Here is an 18,471-nt window from a genome sequence, read left to right on the forward strand (position 1 = left end):
TATACAGTAATCCTAAGGAATGCATGCTCAGTTCTGCTTGGGTTGTCTGTCTTGTCCTGCTTATTTTCTCTGGAAGTGTAATTTACAAAGGTTTAAGTCCTGCAGTAATGTGCCTCACTGCTAAATAGGACTACCTAATATAATTTAAGTTTATCCTCTTGGCTGGAAAGAGGGTAATTAAGGGAACAATAGAAAAGCTTATTAAAACTGCATTCAGGTTCAATGTAATGAAAAGTGAGCTTCCTGTGACAAGATGCTTCCACAATCATGTTTTTCTGATTTCTCACTGACAGGGTCCCCCAGCATTGGGCTGTGTGGATTTGCAGCAGAGGCTTGGGCTGTGCTGGAGCCCCTGTTTGCATTGCTGTGGTGGCTGTGATAGACTGGAACAATGACCTTAATCCCGGGCACCTTCTCGCCCCTGAGGGAAGGGAGGAGTTCCGCAGGAATTTACAATCTGCTTTGCATTGAATTTCCATTTCTTGGCTCGCAGGTTTTTACTTTAGGAAAAAACATAAATTCAGCCACGTTACCCCAGCTTGGCTTTGCAGGCAGTGTCAGTACTGAAGCCAGCACAGAGCAGGCTGCAGGACTCCCCAAAGCTGTGAGCACCCTTGCATGTGTGCACTCCCTGGTTTTCTTGGCTCCTTACAAAATGACCATGTTCATGCTAGTTACCATAATCCATGGAAGCTGGTTGTACATCCTGGGTTCTGCTTCAGTGAACTGGAAGCCTGTCTGTCTCAAAACAAAATCACAGCAGCCAACAAGTTGTTTGCTTGTGTAGCCAGCCCAGCCCAGGCTCTGTTTCTCTGCCCTGGTTGCAGGCTGAGATTGTGGGTAAATCACATGGCTGGGTCGGGTGGCTCTGGAAAAAAGCAGTACTGGATGGGTCTTTTCAACATGTTTCATGCCTTGGTTTACACTTCACATTTCAGGTTGACTCGCGATTTTGGAAAAGTAACAGATTTTCTTGAGACTGCCCACACTCACAGGTTGATGGGACAGCCTCTCACTGTGGTTTGGCTGCAGATATCACTTTTTATCTAATATTGCTGTAGCATCAGTAAGTGGAGTAGAGTTAAGGAGTTTATTTACCATCACCTCAGAGCAATTCAGGAGATGTGCATCTTGCATTATGGGGTTCTTCTGAAAAGGAAGACACAAGTGGCAGTGGGATAGAGCTCCTTACTGCTGTGAGGCTGCAGTGGGGGATCTCCTGGCTCAGCAGTGCTGCAAAACTGCCTTAGGGCTCTGTGCAGCCAGGCCTGTTGATCAGCAGCAGGCTGGGACACTGCTGAGCAGGGACTGATTTGTCCTTGACTCAGGTGTTGGAAAATGCTGAGCAGTTGGTGTTAGAGCAGAGAATTCCATCTCTCTGTGACAGGCAGCTCAGCTTTTCCCTGATAAGGGCTTGAGAAATTATGAAGCTTTGCTCATACTGGTTTTGAGCCTTAGTCCATGTGATGCTCCTTGCAAATACATGTACTTTGAGCTTTTTCTCTTTAAGCAAATCCATGTAGCAGTACAAAGCTTAAAATCCAGGGCAGTGGCTCAACATCCTTGTTTCAGGTTCATCTCAGGAGGTTGGTGCCTGCTGCTGGCAGACACTGCAAGGCACGGACACTGCTGTTTTGAATTGTGCCTTCATGTTGAGTCTACAGGGAACCCTGTTTAGAAGAGTTAGATAAGCACAGTTGGGCTGCATTGCCAGCAATGATGTCCTTATTTAATGCATTAATGAATGCAGGTGGCAGGACCTCTGAAGTGAATTAAATGCAATGCAAACTCCTGTACTAGCAGAGCCATTGTGAGCCACTGAATGCTAAGGCAGCTCATTTGAGAGATGAGATGGGAGATGGGAATGAGCTTCCCATGCCTGAATGATAATTCTGGGCACATACATCCAGCACAGCATACAGCTTGTGCCAAAGAACCAAGAGCAAGCGAGTGTGTGTTTTAGAGCTGCGTTTCTGTTGATAGCAGCATTAAGATAAGGTGGTCACAAAAACAGATTGACTTGCTTGTCACCTTGTTCTGTTACCTGGTAGGATTCAATAATGCACTGGTTAAAAGAATTCTGTTCAGCCCACACCAGCACTTACAGTGCTAGAACAACACCACTCAAATCCTTTCCTTTCCTTCTATAGGCAAGATGCTGGAATCCAGCACAATTACTGTGCTCTGCTGGCCTTTCCCACGGTGAAACCTGGTTTTTATTTCCTGCTGCCTTAACCTTAGTATCAGTGAAATGATCCCTGGAAAGCTTGTATTGATTGCACATGATTGTCTAATTAAAGTGCAATAAGAAGAATTGCAGAACCTTGGCTCTTACAGCCCTGTGCTTATTGTAGACACTGTAAATTAGAAAGCTTTCTGTTCAAATATGGAAAATGTCAGTGCTTATTTCCTTTTGACTTTCCAAGCATCTCCTGAAGGCTGCACTTGTAGATGTGTGATTATTTTTTTTTCCTAAATCACAATTGGAAAGAAGTGTTACTTAGAGAAGGAATGAGGCCCCACAGGCTTGCAGGGGCCCTGTTCTAAACCTGCTAGCTGTAACCCTAAAGGGAGGCACTTCTAAATGAATGTATTTTAATCTGAAATCTGCCAGATGATCCTTTAACATCATGTGCACAAATATAAATGGGTATCAATTATACAATGTATGGAGACAAGTTTTTAACTAGTGCTCTCAGGTCTTACCTGGAGGCTGTTTGTTGTTCTGCCTGGACTTTATGGCTGTTTTGCTCCCTATTGTTTGTGGTTTGATACTTTCTAGTGTCTTGGATCTTCCTGAGATGTGTGCAATTAGTAATTAAAAATAGATCCTAGTCCTTGATACATTGCAGGAACCCAAGAGCTTTTGTTAAAGGAGTGTGTCTTGTTTAGTCATTGATTGAATACACGGCCTTGAGGAAATCACTGAACTTACCCAAACCTTCAGCTTGCATCTCATCTCTAGATGACCCATGATCCACTGTGAAGTATTTACAGAGCTTTATGAACAATCAGTAATTCTGCCCAACACACTGGGCAGAAGGCTCAGTAGAGAATGGTGGACTTTGAATGAATTAATGATGCATCAACTGCATACAAAACCTCTTAAACACGTTCAGCATCGTGTGAAACTGACTTTTCCCTTTCTTTTTTTCCAGATGTACTTTCCGATTCCCTAGCACGGTTATAAAGATCCAGTTCACATCTTTATACCATAAAGAGGAAGTAAAAGAGGAAGCCTCAACACATCCCCTTCGGCCACTTTACCCTCAAATCTCACCTCTGAAGATCCACATCCCGGAGCCGGATCTCCGGAGCGTGGTCAGTCCCCTCCCATCCCCCACAGGCACTATCAGGTAAGATGTTAATTCTCCAAAATGTGTTCTCTGACATCAGTCTGTCAGCCCTGTTTTGTTTGGTGCAAGAAATGCCCCATTAAAAATAGCTAGTTAAATCTCTGATGTTCAAAGTGATGGAAAACTGCTAAAAACCGTTCTGGTGGCTGGCAGTAAGGCAGAGGTTTTGTTAAAGGGTTTTGTTTAAGAGCTCAGAAGGTTCAAGGGTAAATGTGAGTGTTGGTTTCACACTATAGAGTTACATATAGAGTCTATCTTTGGCAGTGGAATTAGAAATATTTATTGAGAGCTACCTATATGCATGGAGAAAAGAAAGCAGGCATATACTTTCTATCTTAAGACTGCCTGTTTTATTTTTATCTCAGTAATATTCTGTTGTTGCTGGGTGGTGCTGCTGTTATCTGGAGTTAGGGACAAGGGTGGCCATTGGCACGTGGTTTCCTGGGAATGGAAGGAAATGGGGGTAGGATGCTGACCATGTACTGAGGGGCTGTAGCAATCTAAATGTTCATCTGGGCAAGTATCCTGTTTTGTAGATTATCTGATCCATGGATGTAGAAGAAGAAAGTAGTAGATGCAGTAAAAAGTAAAATGCAGAAGAAATAAGCTGAACAGTTACTGTATGGAATATTTTCTTTCTTTTTCAGCAAAGAGCTGAGGTTACAGAGTTTCAGTGAGATCTTTTTAAATTAAATCTGTTATTTGAAGTATAATACGTTTTATAAAGTAAAGGAGTCTCATGGTACAGGATGATGTATTAGAATTTTAAAACGTGTGGGCATCAAAATAGCAAGAGTGTGCCTGGTAATAGTAGTAGCCTTTGGGTTGTTTTCTTGTCTGTACATTTGTAAAAAAGTATAATATGCAAATCTCTTCTGCCAGCATTAATTCAGTGAGTAGTATTCAAATCTGCGTGCCTGAGACCGAGACTTCAGTGTCACAATGAGGCCAGTTTGGGTTTGCATGATCTGGAGGCTTGTTTGGGTTTTTCCGACCGTCTTACAGAGCTGCACAGATGTGCAGTGCAGATATTCTAGAAAGAGGGGGCTGGAGGTAGCTGTGGTTTTGCTCCTCTGTTCAGGCACTGCTTTTAGTTTATATTTAACCTTCTCCTTTTAGATGAAGCTTGTTGCTGGGAGGGGAGGGGGATGGTTCCTTTGCCAACATATGGTAGTTAGTTTCCATTCAGTCATCTTGTGCAAAGCAGCACAGTGTGGTTTGTGTTACTAACAGAGGCTGGATCTTTTGACTCTGGCATATGCCTGCAACTGATATTTGATTCCCTGAGAATGTTTCTTTTGCATAAGGAGAAAGTGGAAATAGTAGTGTTGAATTGTGCTCGGCCCCTAACGCAGTGTTTACTGAGGATGATTAATGATTGCATCCGTTTGTCTTGAGCAGAAGCTAATCCAGCCAAGTCTTCAGAAAACCTCAAAAGACATCTGAGGTTTCGCTCACCAGAGCCCTTTCATTTCCGAGTTCCTCTTACAGAGGAGGGGCTGACACGTTTGTAAACATCCCAGCTCAGCCCCTTCAGCCTTCCCCTCTCCCCTGCAGGGTCTTGCAGCTCTCCCCTGTGGGCCAGGCTTTGGGAGGTGATTTGGGTGTTTCTGCCTGAGGAGGGAATGCTCCTTTGGCAGTATGTAGCTGTGCATTCTGGCCATCTGACTTCCAGGGCAGCTCTCTGCTCTCTTGGTGGCTTCACAGTGCAGGGTGAGCCTGGCACAGTGTCCTCTCCTCCTTCCCAGAGGCAGAGCTGGGAGGGCTGGTGGGGCTCAGCATGAAACTCAGACCCCTCTCCCACTGCTGCCTTTGGGAGGTGGTTGCTGGGTTCTCCTCCTCCTCCTTCCTTTCCCCCTTCTAGTATTTACTTTCCTAATTTGGTGCGTTTGCCTTGCTCCTCCCTGATTGGCCCATGGAAAATTATTGCAGTTTGGAAATCCTGGGCAGGGTGAAATTTCCTTTTTGGAAAGTGGCTCCTGGCCCCCTTTTCCTACCTCCACCCTGGTGTAGGGTTGGGGCTGTACCTGCACCCCCCCCACCAGATCCAGCCCTGCCCTGCTGACCCCCAACCCTGCTCTGCCTCCCTGTTTACACTGCAGCTTGCTTCCCTGCAGGTTCTCCCCTGCAAGCTTCTGGGTTTTTTCCAACCTATTTATTTTCCCTCTGCAAAGTGCAGTGCCTAGAGAGGGAATGAGCTTTAGTTAAACAAAACCAAACCTGCCACCCTCAGCAGCTTTGCAAAGCAAGATTCCTGCTTGTTCCTGGGGAGAAATGTGCTCACTGTTTTCTCAGCTAGGTGTTTTGTCTCCAAGAGGGGCTGTGTGTGGATGTATTTTGAATGCTGTTGTACAGCTGTAAGGGAAAATGTTGGTTGGCAGCATGCTGTGAGGGTTGCAAATAGGCATGGATTATTTCTTCCTGCTTTGAGCTCAAAACTCCTTTCAAAAAAAATCAGACTTGCATGTTCCAGAAAGGAAAAGGCCACTGTGGTTGTAAGAACTCAGCAGAAGCAGCCTGCCATTTTACACAGCATATGAAAGAGCAGAGTAGCATCAAATCACTCCCCAGTAGGTTCAAGGCCTTGAAAAGCTCTGTGAAAATCATGTGGGGTTTGATTGAATTCAGCTCTGCTTTTTGGGAGATAAAACTGAGTCACAATTTCAGGAGTTAAGGAGCTGTCTGTCAGTACATGACTTTAAGCTTCTGCACCTTGGATTTGGAGGATCCTCTTTGTGTGACAGTGGTTCCACAAAGTTTCTCACCTGTGCTGCAAACACTTGCCTTTGCCTGATTTTATGATAAATGCACAATATCTACATGTATGTGACTCTGTGTTGCCACCCAGTCTGCAGAGTGGCTTGTGCTTGGATTGTTATCAGATCTACAGAGGCAAGGTGTGATGCAGGACTGGTCTCAAAGTCTTGCTGAGTTGGAGTTTAGATTTACAGCTTTTAGTTTCCTTTTTACTATAGTCCAGTTGTTGTTAATGGCCCTATAGCAATAACTTAACTCAGTTTACCAAATAGCATCTCTCTGCAGCCTTGCCCCTCAGAGCTGGGGTGGTTTTAATATTTATGAAAATTAAATTCTTTCCTTTGTACTTGCTTCCCTATTCTAAACAATCATGTTCTCAGTGAGATATATAGATATATATATACACACAGATACACTACAATACAGAAATACTAAATGTCCTACTATGGAGGTTGGTTTTATTATTTGTATTTTATGACTGCTACTTCTGGCTTATCTCTGCACTAGAATAACTTTGGGCTTGAATGTTTTGTCTTGTACTTGTTTGGGTTTTTTCACAAAAAGGGCATGGATTCCTAGCTCACAAGCAGTCTTTATCAGTAAAAAAATGTCTTTGACATGTAAGAGTCCTTAGGGCCCTCTGAGAATCACTGCTTGAAAAGTGCCTGGTGAGGTTCAGAGTTAACAGCTAAACTGTTCATTCACGCACATATTTGTGTATGAACCCAAATTTGTGTTTTAACTGTTAGTACTTAATGTGCATGTTTGGCTGTTACTAGAAGGGTTGATAACTAGCTTACAACGTAGTTAATAGCATGAATAATGAAAGATCAACTTCTTTTGTTCTATAAGCTTGATTAGTAAACCAGAAGGTGTGAGCTGAATTGCTTGGTTTCATATGGTCCTTTTTTCACCAAGAGAAATGAGTTCAGTAACACACTGCATGCTCTGATAGCGGATTACTCAGAGGTAGCTGCAATTATCTTGACTTAGCCACCAACTTGTTTTGTGGCCTTTAACAGGTCATTTAAATTCATTGTCTGATTTTTATGCATGCATAGTGTAATTACTACTTCACAAGCGTGTGTAGTAGATAAATTATGTATTGAGCTCATATTCCATACAGCATGACAAGAGTGTGTGTGAGCCATGTTCCAGCAGACTGCAAATGCTGGCTCTGCTTTCATTTCAGATTTGGCTGGGAAAAAGTGGGGGGGCTTTTTATAGCTCTAGGATAGCCATGCACTGCTGTTTCACAACCCTTGGGATTTATTCTGAAGGTGTGAGGGGGGAAGCTGAATGAAACCTGGCTTCAGTGGATGCATTCACTCTCTGGAGCAGGATGCATAAATATTCCCTGCTCCGTTTCATTCAGGCTTTGCCTCTTCCCAGAGCACTGTGAGCCATTGAACTGAAACGCCACTGAAGAGCTCCAAGGCAGGATTTTTGCAGCTCTTTTGCATCATCTCAGTTATACATTACTTCCTGCACTCAGGCAGAATGCACAGCTCAGGCAACTCCCACAGTTGGACAGAGAGGTGATTATTTTTAATCACCCAAGTCTCCAAACCACAAGCCAAGGAGGGTGATGCATATACATCACATAAGAGAAGCACCAGTCTGTGCTGGGCTGGGGAGCTCCTACGCATGTTTATTGCAGATAATGGACTGTGTGCTAGAGGAGATGTGCCAAGCCATGTGCTGGAGGAGGGGTTGCAGATGTCACCAGCTACAGGAACACTTCCTCTTCTCCAATGAATATAAAATGTTCACTGAATCCACAGTCAGAGTGAAGTCACTTCCTTTCCAGGGGAACCACTGGAGCACTGACGAGTAATAACAATTTCACCTTTCGTGGAGAGCTCACTTTCTCTCACTTGTGGCTTGTTCGACAGCTTTGGTTTTCTTCAGCATTAAGCAGGCAGGGTAGCTCTCAGATTTCTCCTTTCACATCAAAATCCAGCTTGGTTTGGCAGTCTCACCACCTGTGATTGCTTCTGAAACCTGTCTGAAACACGCAACATGCAAGGACTTGCCTTTCTTTGAGTTAGGATTTTGGGGCTAGGCTGGGGAAGGTGAGAGCAGTGGAGGATTCTCAGCCATTCTTGCTGATTGGTGTATCGTGGAAAGGCTTGTTTCGCAAGTCCAAGGGCTGTACTTTGACCTGATTCTTGCTTATTGCACATAAAAAGCGTCCCTGTATCTTCATGCCCCTTTTTGTGGGCTCATGAAGTGGAGTATTGGGGTAGTCAGAGGTTTGTGCTATTTCTCTAACCACAGTCCTTGTGCCCAGGGCAACATCCTCCAGCTTGCATTCGAGGAAAAAACTGGGGAGGATTTTAAGAAATGGAGATTTTTTTTTCCCCTCTGTATCCAACAGAGAGGGCTTTAAAAATGCCCAGTCAGACTGGAATCTGTATATTGGCAGCATTGCCAGGGCTGTAACTCTTATCCCTGCTGTGTCTCTGTACCTGCTTCACAAATGTGCACATGGGAATTTTTCAAAGGCGCTACCATGTGCATACCATATCCTAAACCAGCAATGGTTTTGTTCTCCTTAAGCAGCACAGATTCCAAGTGAGGTGAACAATTCCCAGGTAATCTTTCCTCTTTGTTATAGAGAGGATAGGTTTTTTTCCATGTGTCTGGCTTAAATTTAACCTCCATAGCTTGATCCCTCAGTTGAGTAGTAGGGCAACTTTCCTGCATTCTGCTATTGCCTCTCCTTCTGGGAAAGCTGGCACTGGTATTGGAAGTGTTTTGGTTTCCAGATTGCTCACAGACTTGTAATATGACCATAAATAAATAATGTAAGCACTTGTTGCTTCATTTTTATTACCCCCTAGTCCATGAAATGTGCCTAACATTGAGAGATTATGGAAATCCTTACGTGAGAATCTTAGTGTGCCCAGGGAACAGATCCCTCTAGCAGTGTTCTGCCTCAGACATGGGTATCTTGGGGATCATATAAGAACACAGAAAGCAGAGTAGATGTAGTTGGCCTCCATTTTCTTGGGCAGGTGACTGCCTTGGAGCAAAGACTTCCTGACTGTGTGTCTTCTAAAGCCCCTGACGGCTTCTCTGTCTTTCCCTTTCCCCAAGAACTTGTCTATTCACCTTTTCCATTCATACAGAGTTTATTGTCAGCCCTGTCTTACAGCATGTCACTCCACAGTGTAGCCACAGAAGCAGAAGCACTTTCTTTTGTTTTGGACATGCTGCTTTAGTTTCATTTTGTGCTCACCATCTCTTCTGGTGCAAGAGGCCAGGAGCTAAATACTTCCTCTTGGCTTTGTTTTTATAGCTCTGTCGCTTTGCACCTCAGCTTCTGTCTTAAACAATTTTTTCTTGTATGAAATCCATTCTATGTCTCCAGTCATCCTACTTATCCCAGTCAGAACCTTCTCTGCTCTATCCTTTTTCGTTTCTTTTTTTTTTTAAATGAGAGTAGACAAACAACACACAGTGTCCTCATGTGAACACACCATGCACACGGTGGTACGTCCTATTTTTGCGGGCTGATTCTTTGGTTAAACAAACTGATTGTGGACATTCCAATAGCAAGGCAGCACAGTTGTACACACTCTCCAGCAGCTTAGAGTTAATTGCTGCTAGCAAGTGCTGTGAACTCACAGGCTGGGTTCCTCTTGGCAGGAGTTGAAAGTGAATTGTAGTGTTACAAAGAACGTTCAAGCCCCATGTTTAAAAGGCATCCTGCCACTTACATGGGAGAGTGTATTGCAGACATTGCCTTCAGCCCTGGTCTTTCTGGCCTCCCTGCCAAAGAAGGGTTAAGTCTGAAATGGAAAACATGCTGCAGAGGACTGGTGTGATTCAGCACGTGGTTGTAGTCTGATTCTAAAGCTGAGTTCTCAGCATGGTATTTAGAGAACTGTGGCTCAGTGGCTGCCTGCAGTCACTGTTTCAAGTTGAGATGCTGAATCCTCAGTGGATATCAAAGATCTCTGGCACTTGGGGCATTAACCATGGTACCATGGGATTAAGACTGTGGGTCTGCAGCTGGGTTGCTTCCATGCTCTGTATGTCTTTCAGTGATATAAAATACTTGCTTCCTCTCCAAAATGCGCTCTTCCATAACAAGCAAGCTTAACCCAAATTAGTTTGGATTGCTTGTAAGCTGAGTTTGCCAGCATGGACAGCGAGCATGGATGACAGCAGTGTGGTAGGACATCAGAGCAGGGTGAAATTCCAGACCTAGCTGTGCTTTTCTCAGTGAAAGGTTATAGTATCAGCATGGATCAAGTTATGGCTGAGTATTGATGCTGTGGTAACATCTAACAAATGATTATTACTGTCCTTGCAGTTGATTTTTGCTTTATAGCACAAACAGGTGTTTGTTGGGAAAACTCTTTGTTTCATAATATTTTTAAAGGGGGTGTGAGTGCATGCAAGCATCCCTGGCCAGCCCCTGGCTTTGGGTGGTGAGGAGAATTCCAGGAACTCCAGGAAACTGATGTCACTGCATTGTGTTTGCTTGTTTTCTTTTGACTGCACTAATGTTTAATTTTAACTTAACCCTCAGAGGGGTATTTTTAGTAAAACTGTGTCTTTGCTCCTTCTGTCCCGTGTTGGGAGGGGAACAGATTGTGTCTCCTGGATTTTTCCAGTAGTCAGCTCTTTCTGCCTCCCCTCTGAAGAGCTGTGATGATTGACTGAGAGCTTGAACACTCAGCAGCATGTGTTACCCTGCCTGTGCATGGAGTGCCTAAATGCTGCTGTTTGTTCTGTCCCCACATCTCTTGATTTGATCATTGATCCAGGCTGAAGGGAAGCAGATCTACCTGGACCAAAGGGCTTCATTCTGATAAAAGATTAGTATCTCTTCCAAATCTTTAGTTATCACTGTGGCTGTCCCAAGGGGCAGCTGCTTCTTTAGGGGATGATCATGATTGTGTTCTTCGGTGAATATCTGCTGGGAGAGCCTGGTTTTCTACAAGTTATTAACACTTTAGTTTGAAGGGGCTTTGTCAACACTCCAGAGAATCACAGCCCTGCAAGGGATGGGTTTCTCCCTTTGTTTGTTTGGTTTTTTAAGCAGGAGATCATACTTAAAATTCAGAAGCTAGAGCTGGAGAGGCAAAAACTGAGCTGCTTGCTCTACTGATCTTGAATAAAGGAATAAATTCTTTTTATCTATTTTTATTTATGTATTTATTAAAAAGGAAAAGAAAAAGCAAGAAATACAGCTCTGCAAAGCATGGATTTATTGGAGAACTTTTCTCTCTTCCATATCTTTGTCCTGAGTTTTGGCTTCTGCCTCTGTGGTTTGCCTTTTTTGTATTTCTGCAGACAAATAACAAAATCAGAGAGCTCTGTTTCATCCTATTCCATTTCCAGCCCATGTGTTACAATAATTGCTCGGGTGCCAAAAACAAAAAGAACTGCTGTGTTTTTGGTTTGTCATTGTTTCATGTATGAAAATGGCTTTCATTTGTAATTATCTGCACATTATAAGAAGTGTGTATGTGAAAAAGCTATTGAAAAATGACAGCAGAATAAGTAAATTTGCACCAACCCCTCATGTGAATACTAAGACATCAAGAGTGTCTTCTGTGGTTCAGTATTATCCACTTCCAAAGCTTGGAGTAGCAAATTTTCATTCATTTTCCTGCACAAAGAGGTCTCTGCTCTTTGAAAGGCTGGGTAAGAAATGCCTTTATCTCTGGCAAAGGGAGATCTATAAGCATGGGCTCATCAACATTTTATACCTTGCACTGCCTGAAAGCTTTACCTTCTGCTGTGCTCCTGAGCAGCATCACCCATTAATGCCCAGGACTTCTGGTGGGCACTGAAAGGGTTTCCAGGTGCTGTACAAGCCTGGTGTGTGGGACAGGGGTTAGTTTGGGCTCCTTGTTGCAGGGGTTTGTAGTGGCTGGATATTTCTGCTGCCTTTTTTCTGTCCCCCAGCCCCCCATTCTGTAATTCACTTGTAAAAGAAAGAGCAGTCTGGGTTGTGCTGAGCTCAGCACTGCAGCCATTTGCAGAGACACCACAAGGAGTAGCAGCACTTCTCAGTTTACAGGCTGGACTGTGGTAGGAAATGGTCAGTCCTTACACTGACAAATTGTTTCTGCACCCAAGGTATTGCCCACTGAGCACACAAGGGCTGTCTCACTGCTTCCCCTCCATCCCCATGTGTGTGGGGGAAGCTATCCAGACAGTCACCTTTTGGGGAAGGGACCATACTCAGTGTTCTTTCATACAGCATTTGGTGCAGTGCTCTGATGAGTGTCAGCATTTGTTTGTGTCAGTTATTGGGCATTTCACCAGTAAGAGGATTGTTTATGCCAGTTTTACTGAATTCTAGTTCCAGCTGTGAGCTTCAATTTGCATCTTTTCATACAATTTGAACTGCTTGTTTTGCTATGTAAATCTTCTGTGTATTGGTTTGCTTTCTTGTTTACTGTTTCTCTGCTCCTAAAAGACATTTGTAATCCTGGGATTTGGCTGTGCATCCTGCTGTTCTGGCACTGAATCCCTCAATTCTGGACAGCACAGGACAAGGCAGAGACAGAAAAAGGAAACTTCAGCTTCCCAGACTCATCCCTCTCCTCCCATCCTTCCAGGACAGGTTGGATGGGGCTTGGAAAAAGTGGAAGGTGTCCCTGCCCATGGCAGAGGGTTGGAACAACGTGATCTTTAAGGTCTCTTCCAATCCAAGCCATTCTTTGATTCTTCCAGCCCTACAAATCAAGGATGTGTGATCTCTAGACAAGCCTTTCTAATTAGTTCTCATCTTGTAGCACTCATTTCTGTGTGCCTGAATGGTGTTGCAAATTATAGCCCCCTTTTATGTGTTTGTACCATTTTATCACCTTTCAGAGCTGGTGGTGCTCAGCCACCGTTCCTGTAATGCCATCTTGTGGTGGCCCTGCCACTCTGAATGTGCCTTTTCCAGCCAAAACTGATGTTGGGCTGCTTCTGTGTGTAGGTAGTGAGTGCAGCTCCCCTTTGCTGGCTGCAGGAGTGTGGGTGAATCGAGGAAATGCCTGTCTCCAGCTGTCTGCTCTCAGGGTAGGGTCCTGTGGGGCTCAGATGTGGCAGATCCCTGCTCTGGGTGCTTCAGCTCTGGTGCTGTAGAACTGGCTGTCAGAAGGATTGATTAAATATGATCTGTGTTACAAGGAGATTGGTGTGTTGTTCCTTAACAAGTCATAATAACAAACTACTAATTTACTTAAATATTCATCCCTGGAACACTGAATGTTTGAAGTTCTAAGTGCTTCTCTAAACACAAAGGAGTTGTTTAATACTTTGAAACTCTGCTCTGTTGTGATTGCAGGAAGTGTGTATGGCAGGGAGTGTCAGGATTTGTAGAAATTCCAATTTTATCTCTGGTGGGGTTTTTTTTGTCAATCTGTCTGGGCTTTGGATAAGCCACAAAGGCAAAAGTAAGGCCATTGCTTCTGCTTCTCCATGACCAGAGAGCTTTACTGTACCTTTGAGACTAAGAACTGCATGCCTTGGTAATAAATGAAGTAACAACTCTTTTCTTTTTTCTTTTTTTTTTCTTTTTTTTTTTTCTTTTTTTTTTGCCTCTCCAGTGTTCCCAACTCTTGCCCAGCCAGTCCACGTGGTGCTGGATCCTCAGGATATCGTTTTGTTCACAACATTACCTCGGATCTGCAGCTGGCAGCAGAGTATGCGGCAAAGGCAGCGTCAGAGCAGCAGGCAGATGCATCTGGAGGGGACAGCCCAAAGGTTCACACAAACATTACTTACCCACCACCAGCAGTGCTCCTTGGGAGGTTTAGTAAAACATGGGGCTTTATTGCTAGTCCTGGTTAGAGTTAAAAGGGGTTTAAGAACACCCTGGCCATAAAGGTGCTGTGTAGTGTCCTCCAGAGGTTTGAGGTCAAACTGTCCTTGGCTTGGTGGTAGTGTCTGCTTGCTTGGCTGCCCAAAATGTATTCAAATCACTCAAGTGTTTAAGCAAGAATAATTTTTTTGCTTATTTGATAAATCAAGATGCCATAAAGAAGAGGCACATAAAATTCAACATCTCATTTTCTTCTTTTAATTAATGGTATTTTGCAAAACACAGTTGAAGAAAGCAGAAGTAGGGGAAGAAACCAGATCCTTGTCATGAGAAGTCTGTAGTCAGACTTTAAAACAAACATTAAGATCTGTCAAGTAGGCGTTAAACGAGAAGAGTAGCAAGTGGAATTTAGATTAAAAAATAACTTAGAATGATAAAATGTAATTTTGGTGAGCTGATCTTCAGATCAAAGTTGAAAGTTCCATATCCAAAACCACCTGATTTGGGATTGGGTGGAGGAGCACACTAGTAGATGGCTTTTTTTTTGTAAACTTAATTCTCCCTTGAGACAAGAAGGGTTGTTCTTGATGGAGCAATGCGAAGAGTTGGAAATACGAGATCTAGCAAACAAATTAAAGTTCCTAGAATGAAACAAATCCTGCTGGAGAAGGGAAGGGATCAGGTTTCATGTTGGGCTTGTTGCTGGGAGGAGGACTGATAACATACTGCCTGAAACCTTTCTAACAGAGTGGAGCTGTAGCTGGGCAGAACTGAAGGCTTTAATTCATGAGCACAGAAAGCAGTGAATGTACCTATACTCTATTTCTTGATTCCATTGCCTGTCTTGACCCCTTTCCTTGTGCTGGTGTGAGCATGTATGGGAAATTCAGTGGAGAATGGAATCAGATTGAAATTGGGGGTTTTTATGTGTGTGGGGAGATGGAAGGAGATACTTTCATCTGACTCAACCCTGTAACTCTGTTTGCACACAAATGCTTGTGCTAAACGGGGTGGTGGCAACATAAAACACCAATGGCAGTGGGAGAGCTGATGCTCTCTTAGCTGACCTGTTGCTCTCTTGGCATCAGTAAAAATTACAGCCCAATGTGTTTTTTAAATTTGGGTTGTGCTAAACTGCAGTGTAGGAATTTTTTGTTCGTAACTAAATTTTTGTTTGGTTTTTTTTCTTGCTTAGGATGAATCCAAGCCACCCTATTCTTATGCTCAGCTAATTGTGCAGGCTATATCTTCAGCACAGGACAGGCAATTAACACTAAGTGGGATCTATGCCCACATTACCAAGCATTATCCATATTACAGGACTGCTGACAAAGGCTGGCAGGTGAGTTCTTGACACTGACAAGCTTTTAAACTACTTTGACATGGCTTATCTGCTTTGAAATGCATTTATTAAATATTTGGAGCACTGGGAATAGAGCTGCTTTGACTGTTCCCAGAGTGAATTTGTTTAACACAAGCTGACTAGTTCGTTTGTTGGTGATTAGTTTGGGGTTTTTTTGAATACTTTGTAGGGCAATGTAGTATGTTACTGTTGGGCTCTCTGGTTCCTCTTTTAATGTTGTAGTCATGTGTCTTTCATTTTGTACTTTATTTCCCTACATCCTTGCTATCATTCACTCCTCTGCCCAGATACTTGCTTAATCCTTTACCTCATCTTTGGCATGATTTCTCCAAGCAGAGAATATCCAACCTAAAACTGAGGGTCCAGTTTTTAATCATAACACCTGAAATCATTACAGATGTTTTATTTTCCCAGTCTATCAACTGCATTGCCTAAGTCACAGTTTGCAAGTTCTGAACTTGAGTGGGAACTTGGGAAACTGTGAGTCCATGCACTCCATGTGCTTCTCAAGGAAACCTGACCAGCTTCAGAGGAGAGTTTGGATATAGTTAACACATGCTAAATCAAACTTCAATGTTCACTTGAGGGCTGCTTCCAAAGTTTCAGGAACCTCAACTCCACCTGCTTTCAGACTTTTTCTTGGCATCACACCTCTGCCATGGGTGTTGGCATTTGAATGTAATACACTAATACAGCTGCAAAGGCTCTTGCAGCTGCTGATCTCACTGTGTGCAACTGGCAGGAGCAGCACTGCTTGGTGCACTTTGAGTGCAGTTGGAATAAATACATTTCTGCCTCCCTGGCTTTTCCCTGCAGTTCTAATTAATTGTGGAATTCACTTCCTGCCCTAACCTGCTCGGCAGAGTTGTGCTTTGTGAACCAGTTGCTGCATCCTGCTTCAGAGAGCTGCATTTCAGCAGGGAGTGAAGTTGCCTTTTCTCTCCCCTCCAGTGGCATTGTAAGGCTTCACCAGTGAAGAGATTGTCTAAACCTGCTAGAAAAGCTTTTGTTTTGTCTGAAAGTGGAAGAGAGATGAGTTTGTGCACATGGAGGCTTGCTGAGCCCTTCCCTAGCCCAAAAGGCAGCACTGCACCCTGTAAGAGCTGGGCTGTTGCAATGGGAAGGATAAACAGTCTTGTCATCATCCAGAGAGCTGCAGAGTGCCACAGAGCTCATGGATTCCTCCCAGAGCTGGCTGAGGGCATGTTGGCTGCCTTGCATTGTGATTACTGTGAGATGCAGTGACCTCTAGGGCATGTTTGGGCACCCTGGTAATCGTTTGGCAGGTGAGCAGTTAGCACAGGCTCAGGCAACTTTTTTCACTTGCTGAGAATAAAGCCTGTCTTTTGAGAGAGTTCTGATGTGGTTAACAGTGATTTCCCCCTGCCTCAGCAAAAGCTCTGCTTTCATGGCTTTCCACAGAGAAGTCACTGCTCTGCCTGGCTCCAGATGTATTTAAGTTAGCACCAAGCAAACCCATCTTTCAGCTTGGTTGGGAGAAACTCTGACATTTCCCCCAGGTTTTCTCCTGCTGTTCTCCTGTGTCTTTGGAGCTGTGTGAGTTGAGTGACTTGTTTCTACCTTCAACACTGATTCTGGCAGTGTGGATTTATTTTTCCAAGCTGTGTGGTGCAGTCCATTTGTCTTTGTTACATATTTCTTCATGGCAAAATAATCACCTCATTCCTCTGCTTCCTGCAGAATTCCATTCGGCACAACCTCTCTTTGAACCGTTACTTTATTAAAGTCCCACGCTCCCAAGAGGAGCCTGGAAAGGGCTCCTTTTGGCGAATTGACCCTGCCTCTGAAGCCAAACTTGTAGAACAAGCTTTTAGAAAAAGAAGGCAAAGAGGAGTGTCCTGCTTCCGAACACCTTTTGGGCCTCTCTCCTCCAGGTAACTTCAATTTCCTCTCATCTCTCTGCCAAACTCATTACAAAGAAAAGAAACTAAAATTTCTCCTGAAGTGCAGTGAGTAAACTTTGCTTCTGTTTATGGTTTGAGAGGTGATGTAGTTAGTCCTGAGGCATAATCTGAAAATTGTTCTGACTTCTTAAGTGTTTAACAAAAAAAAAAATCCAGAATCAAACTGCAAAACTGCATCAAATAACGTATCTGTTTTGGCATCATTTCAAAGAAATTCAAAGCAGTTATCACTGGAGTGAGTGTTTTCAGATGCCAATCTCTGATTTCAGGAAAGCTTTGTTTAGATGTGGATTAGATCATAGTGGGAATAAGTTCTGTGGTATTTAAAACACTCTCCTATAGGGAAGATCAGGTTGGTGGTTGTCAGCAGTGGAGCAGCGGGAGTTCTGTGTGGCTGCTCCACTCAGCTTCACTGCCTTGTGCAATGACAGCTTCTTTGAGCCCTGTAGCTGTGAGGAGAATTCAGCACTAGCTGGAGCAGTTTCATGGAACATTCCTCCTACACCTCCTATTTTCTCTGTTAAAATGAGGGGGAAACAGGAGGAGAATTTTCAGCTTTTTATTCTGGTTTGTCTTTAAAGAAATGTACAATTGCTCACATGTTTGGGACCAGAGGTGGGAACCAAGTATTTGGGAAGGAAGGCAAGGGAGGAAGGCAACAGGGAGAAGGGGAAGCAACTGCACTATTAGCATATGCAGGGCCAGACACTTGCCTCGACTTGCATCTTTCTTCTTCTCCCTGTCCCTGTCAAACTCTGACACAGATTCTTTGAGAATGGCTTGAAGTTATAAAACTGATCTGAGCATGCAGCATTTGGGGATTCTCTGTCAGCAGTGGGTCTAACAATGAAATGTTAACCCTACTCTGAAGGGTCCAGTTCCCTTCAGCAAGGAATAACACAGCAGTATTTGGAGCTGGAGTGTTTGTGGAGTCCCTGTGTGCCTTTCAGGGCAAGGCTGTCCTTCCTAGAGAATCCTGTACTGCACATAACTCTGGGTCTCTGCTGCTGTCTTGTGGTCAAAATGCATCTGCGCTTGCCAACACTGTGTTTTGGTGTTTCAGGAGTGCTCCTGCCTCCCCTACTCACCCTGGCCTGCTGTCCCCTCACTCTAGTGGCCTACAGACTCCAGAGTGCCTGTCACGGGAGGGCTCACCCATTCCACACGATCACGACTTTGGCTCAAAGTTAGCCTCAGTTCCAGAGTATCGGTATTCCCAGAGCGCACCTGGTGAGTAGCTCCTGTTCCAGAGGGTGGCTGTTCCCTTGCTGTGCCATGCTGAGGACACCA

The 18,471-nt window shown here is 43.9% G+C and overlaps 1 protein-coding gene across 1 annotated transcript in view; it reads left to right on the forward strand.

Moving 5' to 3' along the window:
- Positions 1-18,471, forward strand: part of FOXK1 (forkhead box K1) — a 55,730-nt gene that overhangs the window by 22,650 nt on the left and 14,609 nt on the right. The window contains exons 2-6 of the mRNA XM_033073961.1: positions 3,159-3,356; positions 13,679-13,835; positions 15,089-15,235; positions 16,958-17,151; positions 18,245-18,411. Coding sequence (XP_032929852.1) covers positions 3,159-3,356; positions 13,679-13,835; positions 15,089-15,235; positions 16,958-17,151; positions 18,245-18,411 — 863 coding nt within the window. The remainder of the gene's footprint in view (positions 1-3,158; positions 3,357-13,678; positions 13,836-15,088; positions 15,236-16,957; positions 17,152-18,244; positions 18,412-18,471) is intronic.

Source organism: Catharus ustulatus, chromosome 16 (assembly GCF_009819885.2).
Source record: "Catharus ustulatus isolate bCatUst1 chromosome 16, bCatUst1.pri.v2, whole genome shotgun sequence".
Taxonomy (NCBI): domain Eukaryota; kingdom Metazoa; phylum Chordata; class Aves; order Passeriformes; family Turdidae; genus Catharus; species Catharus ustulatus.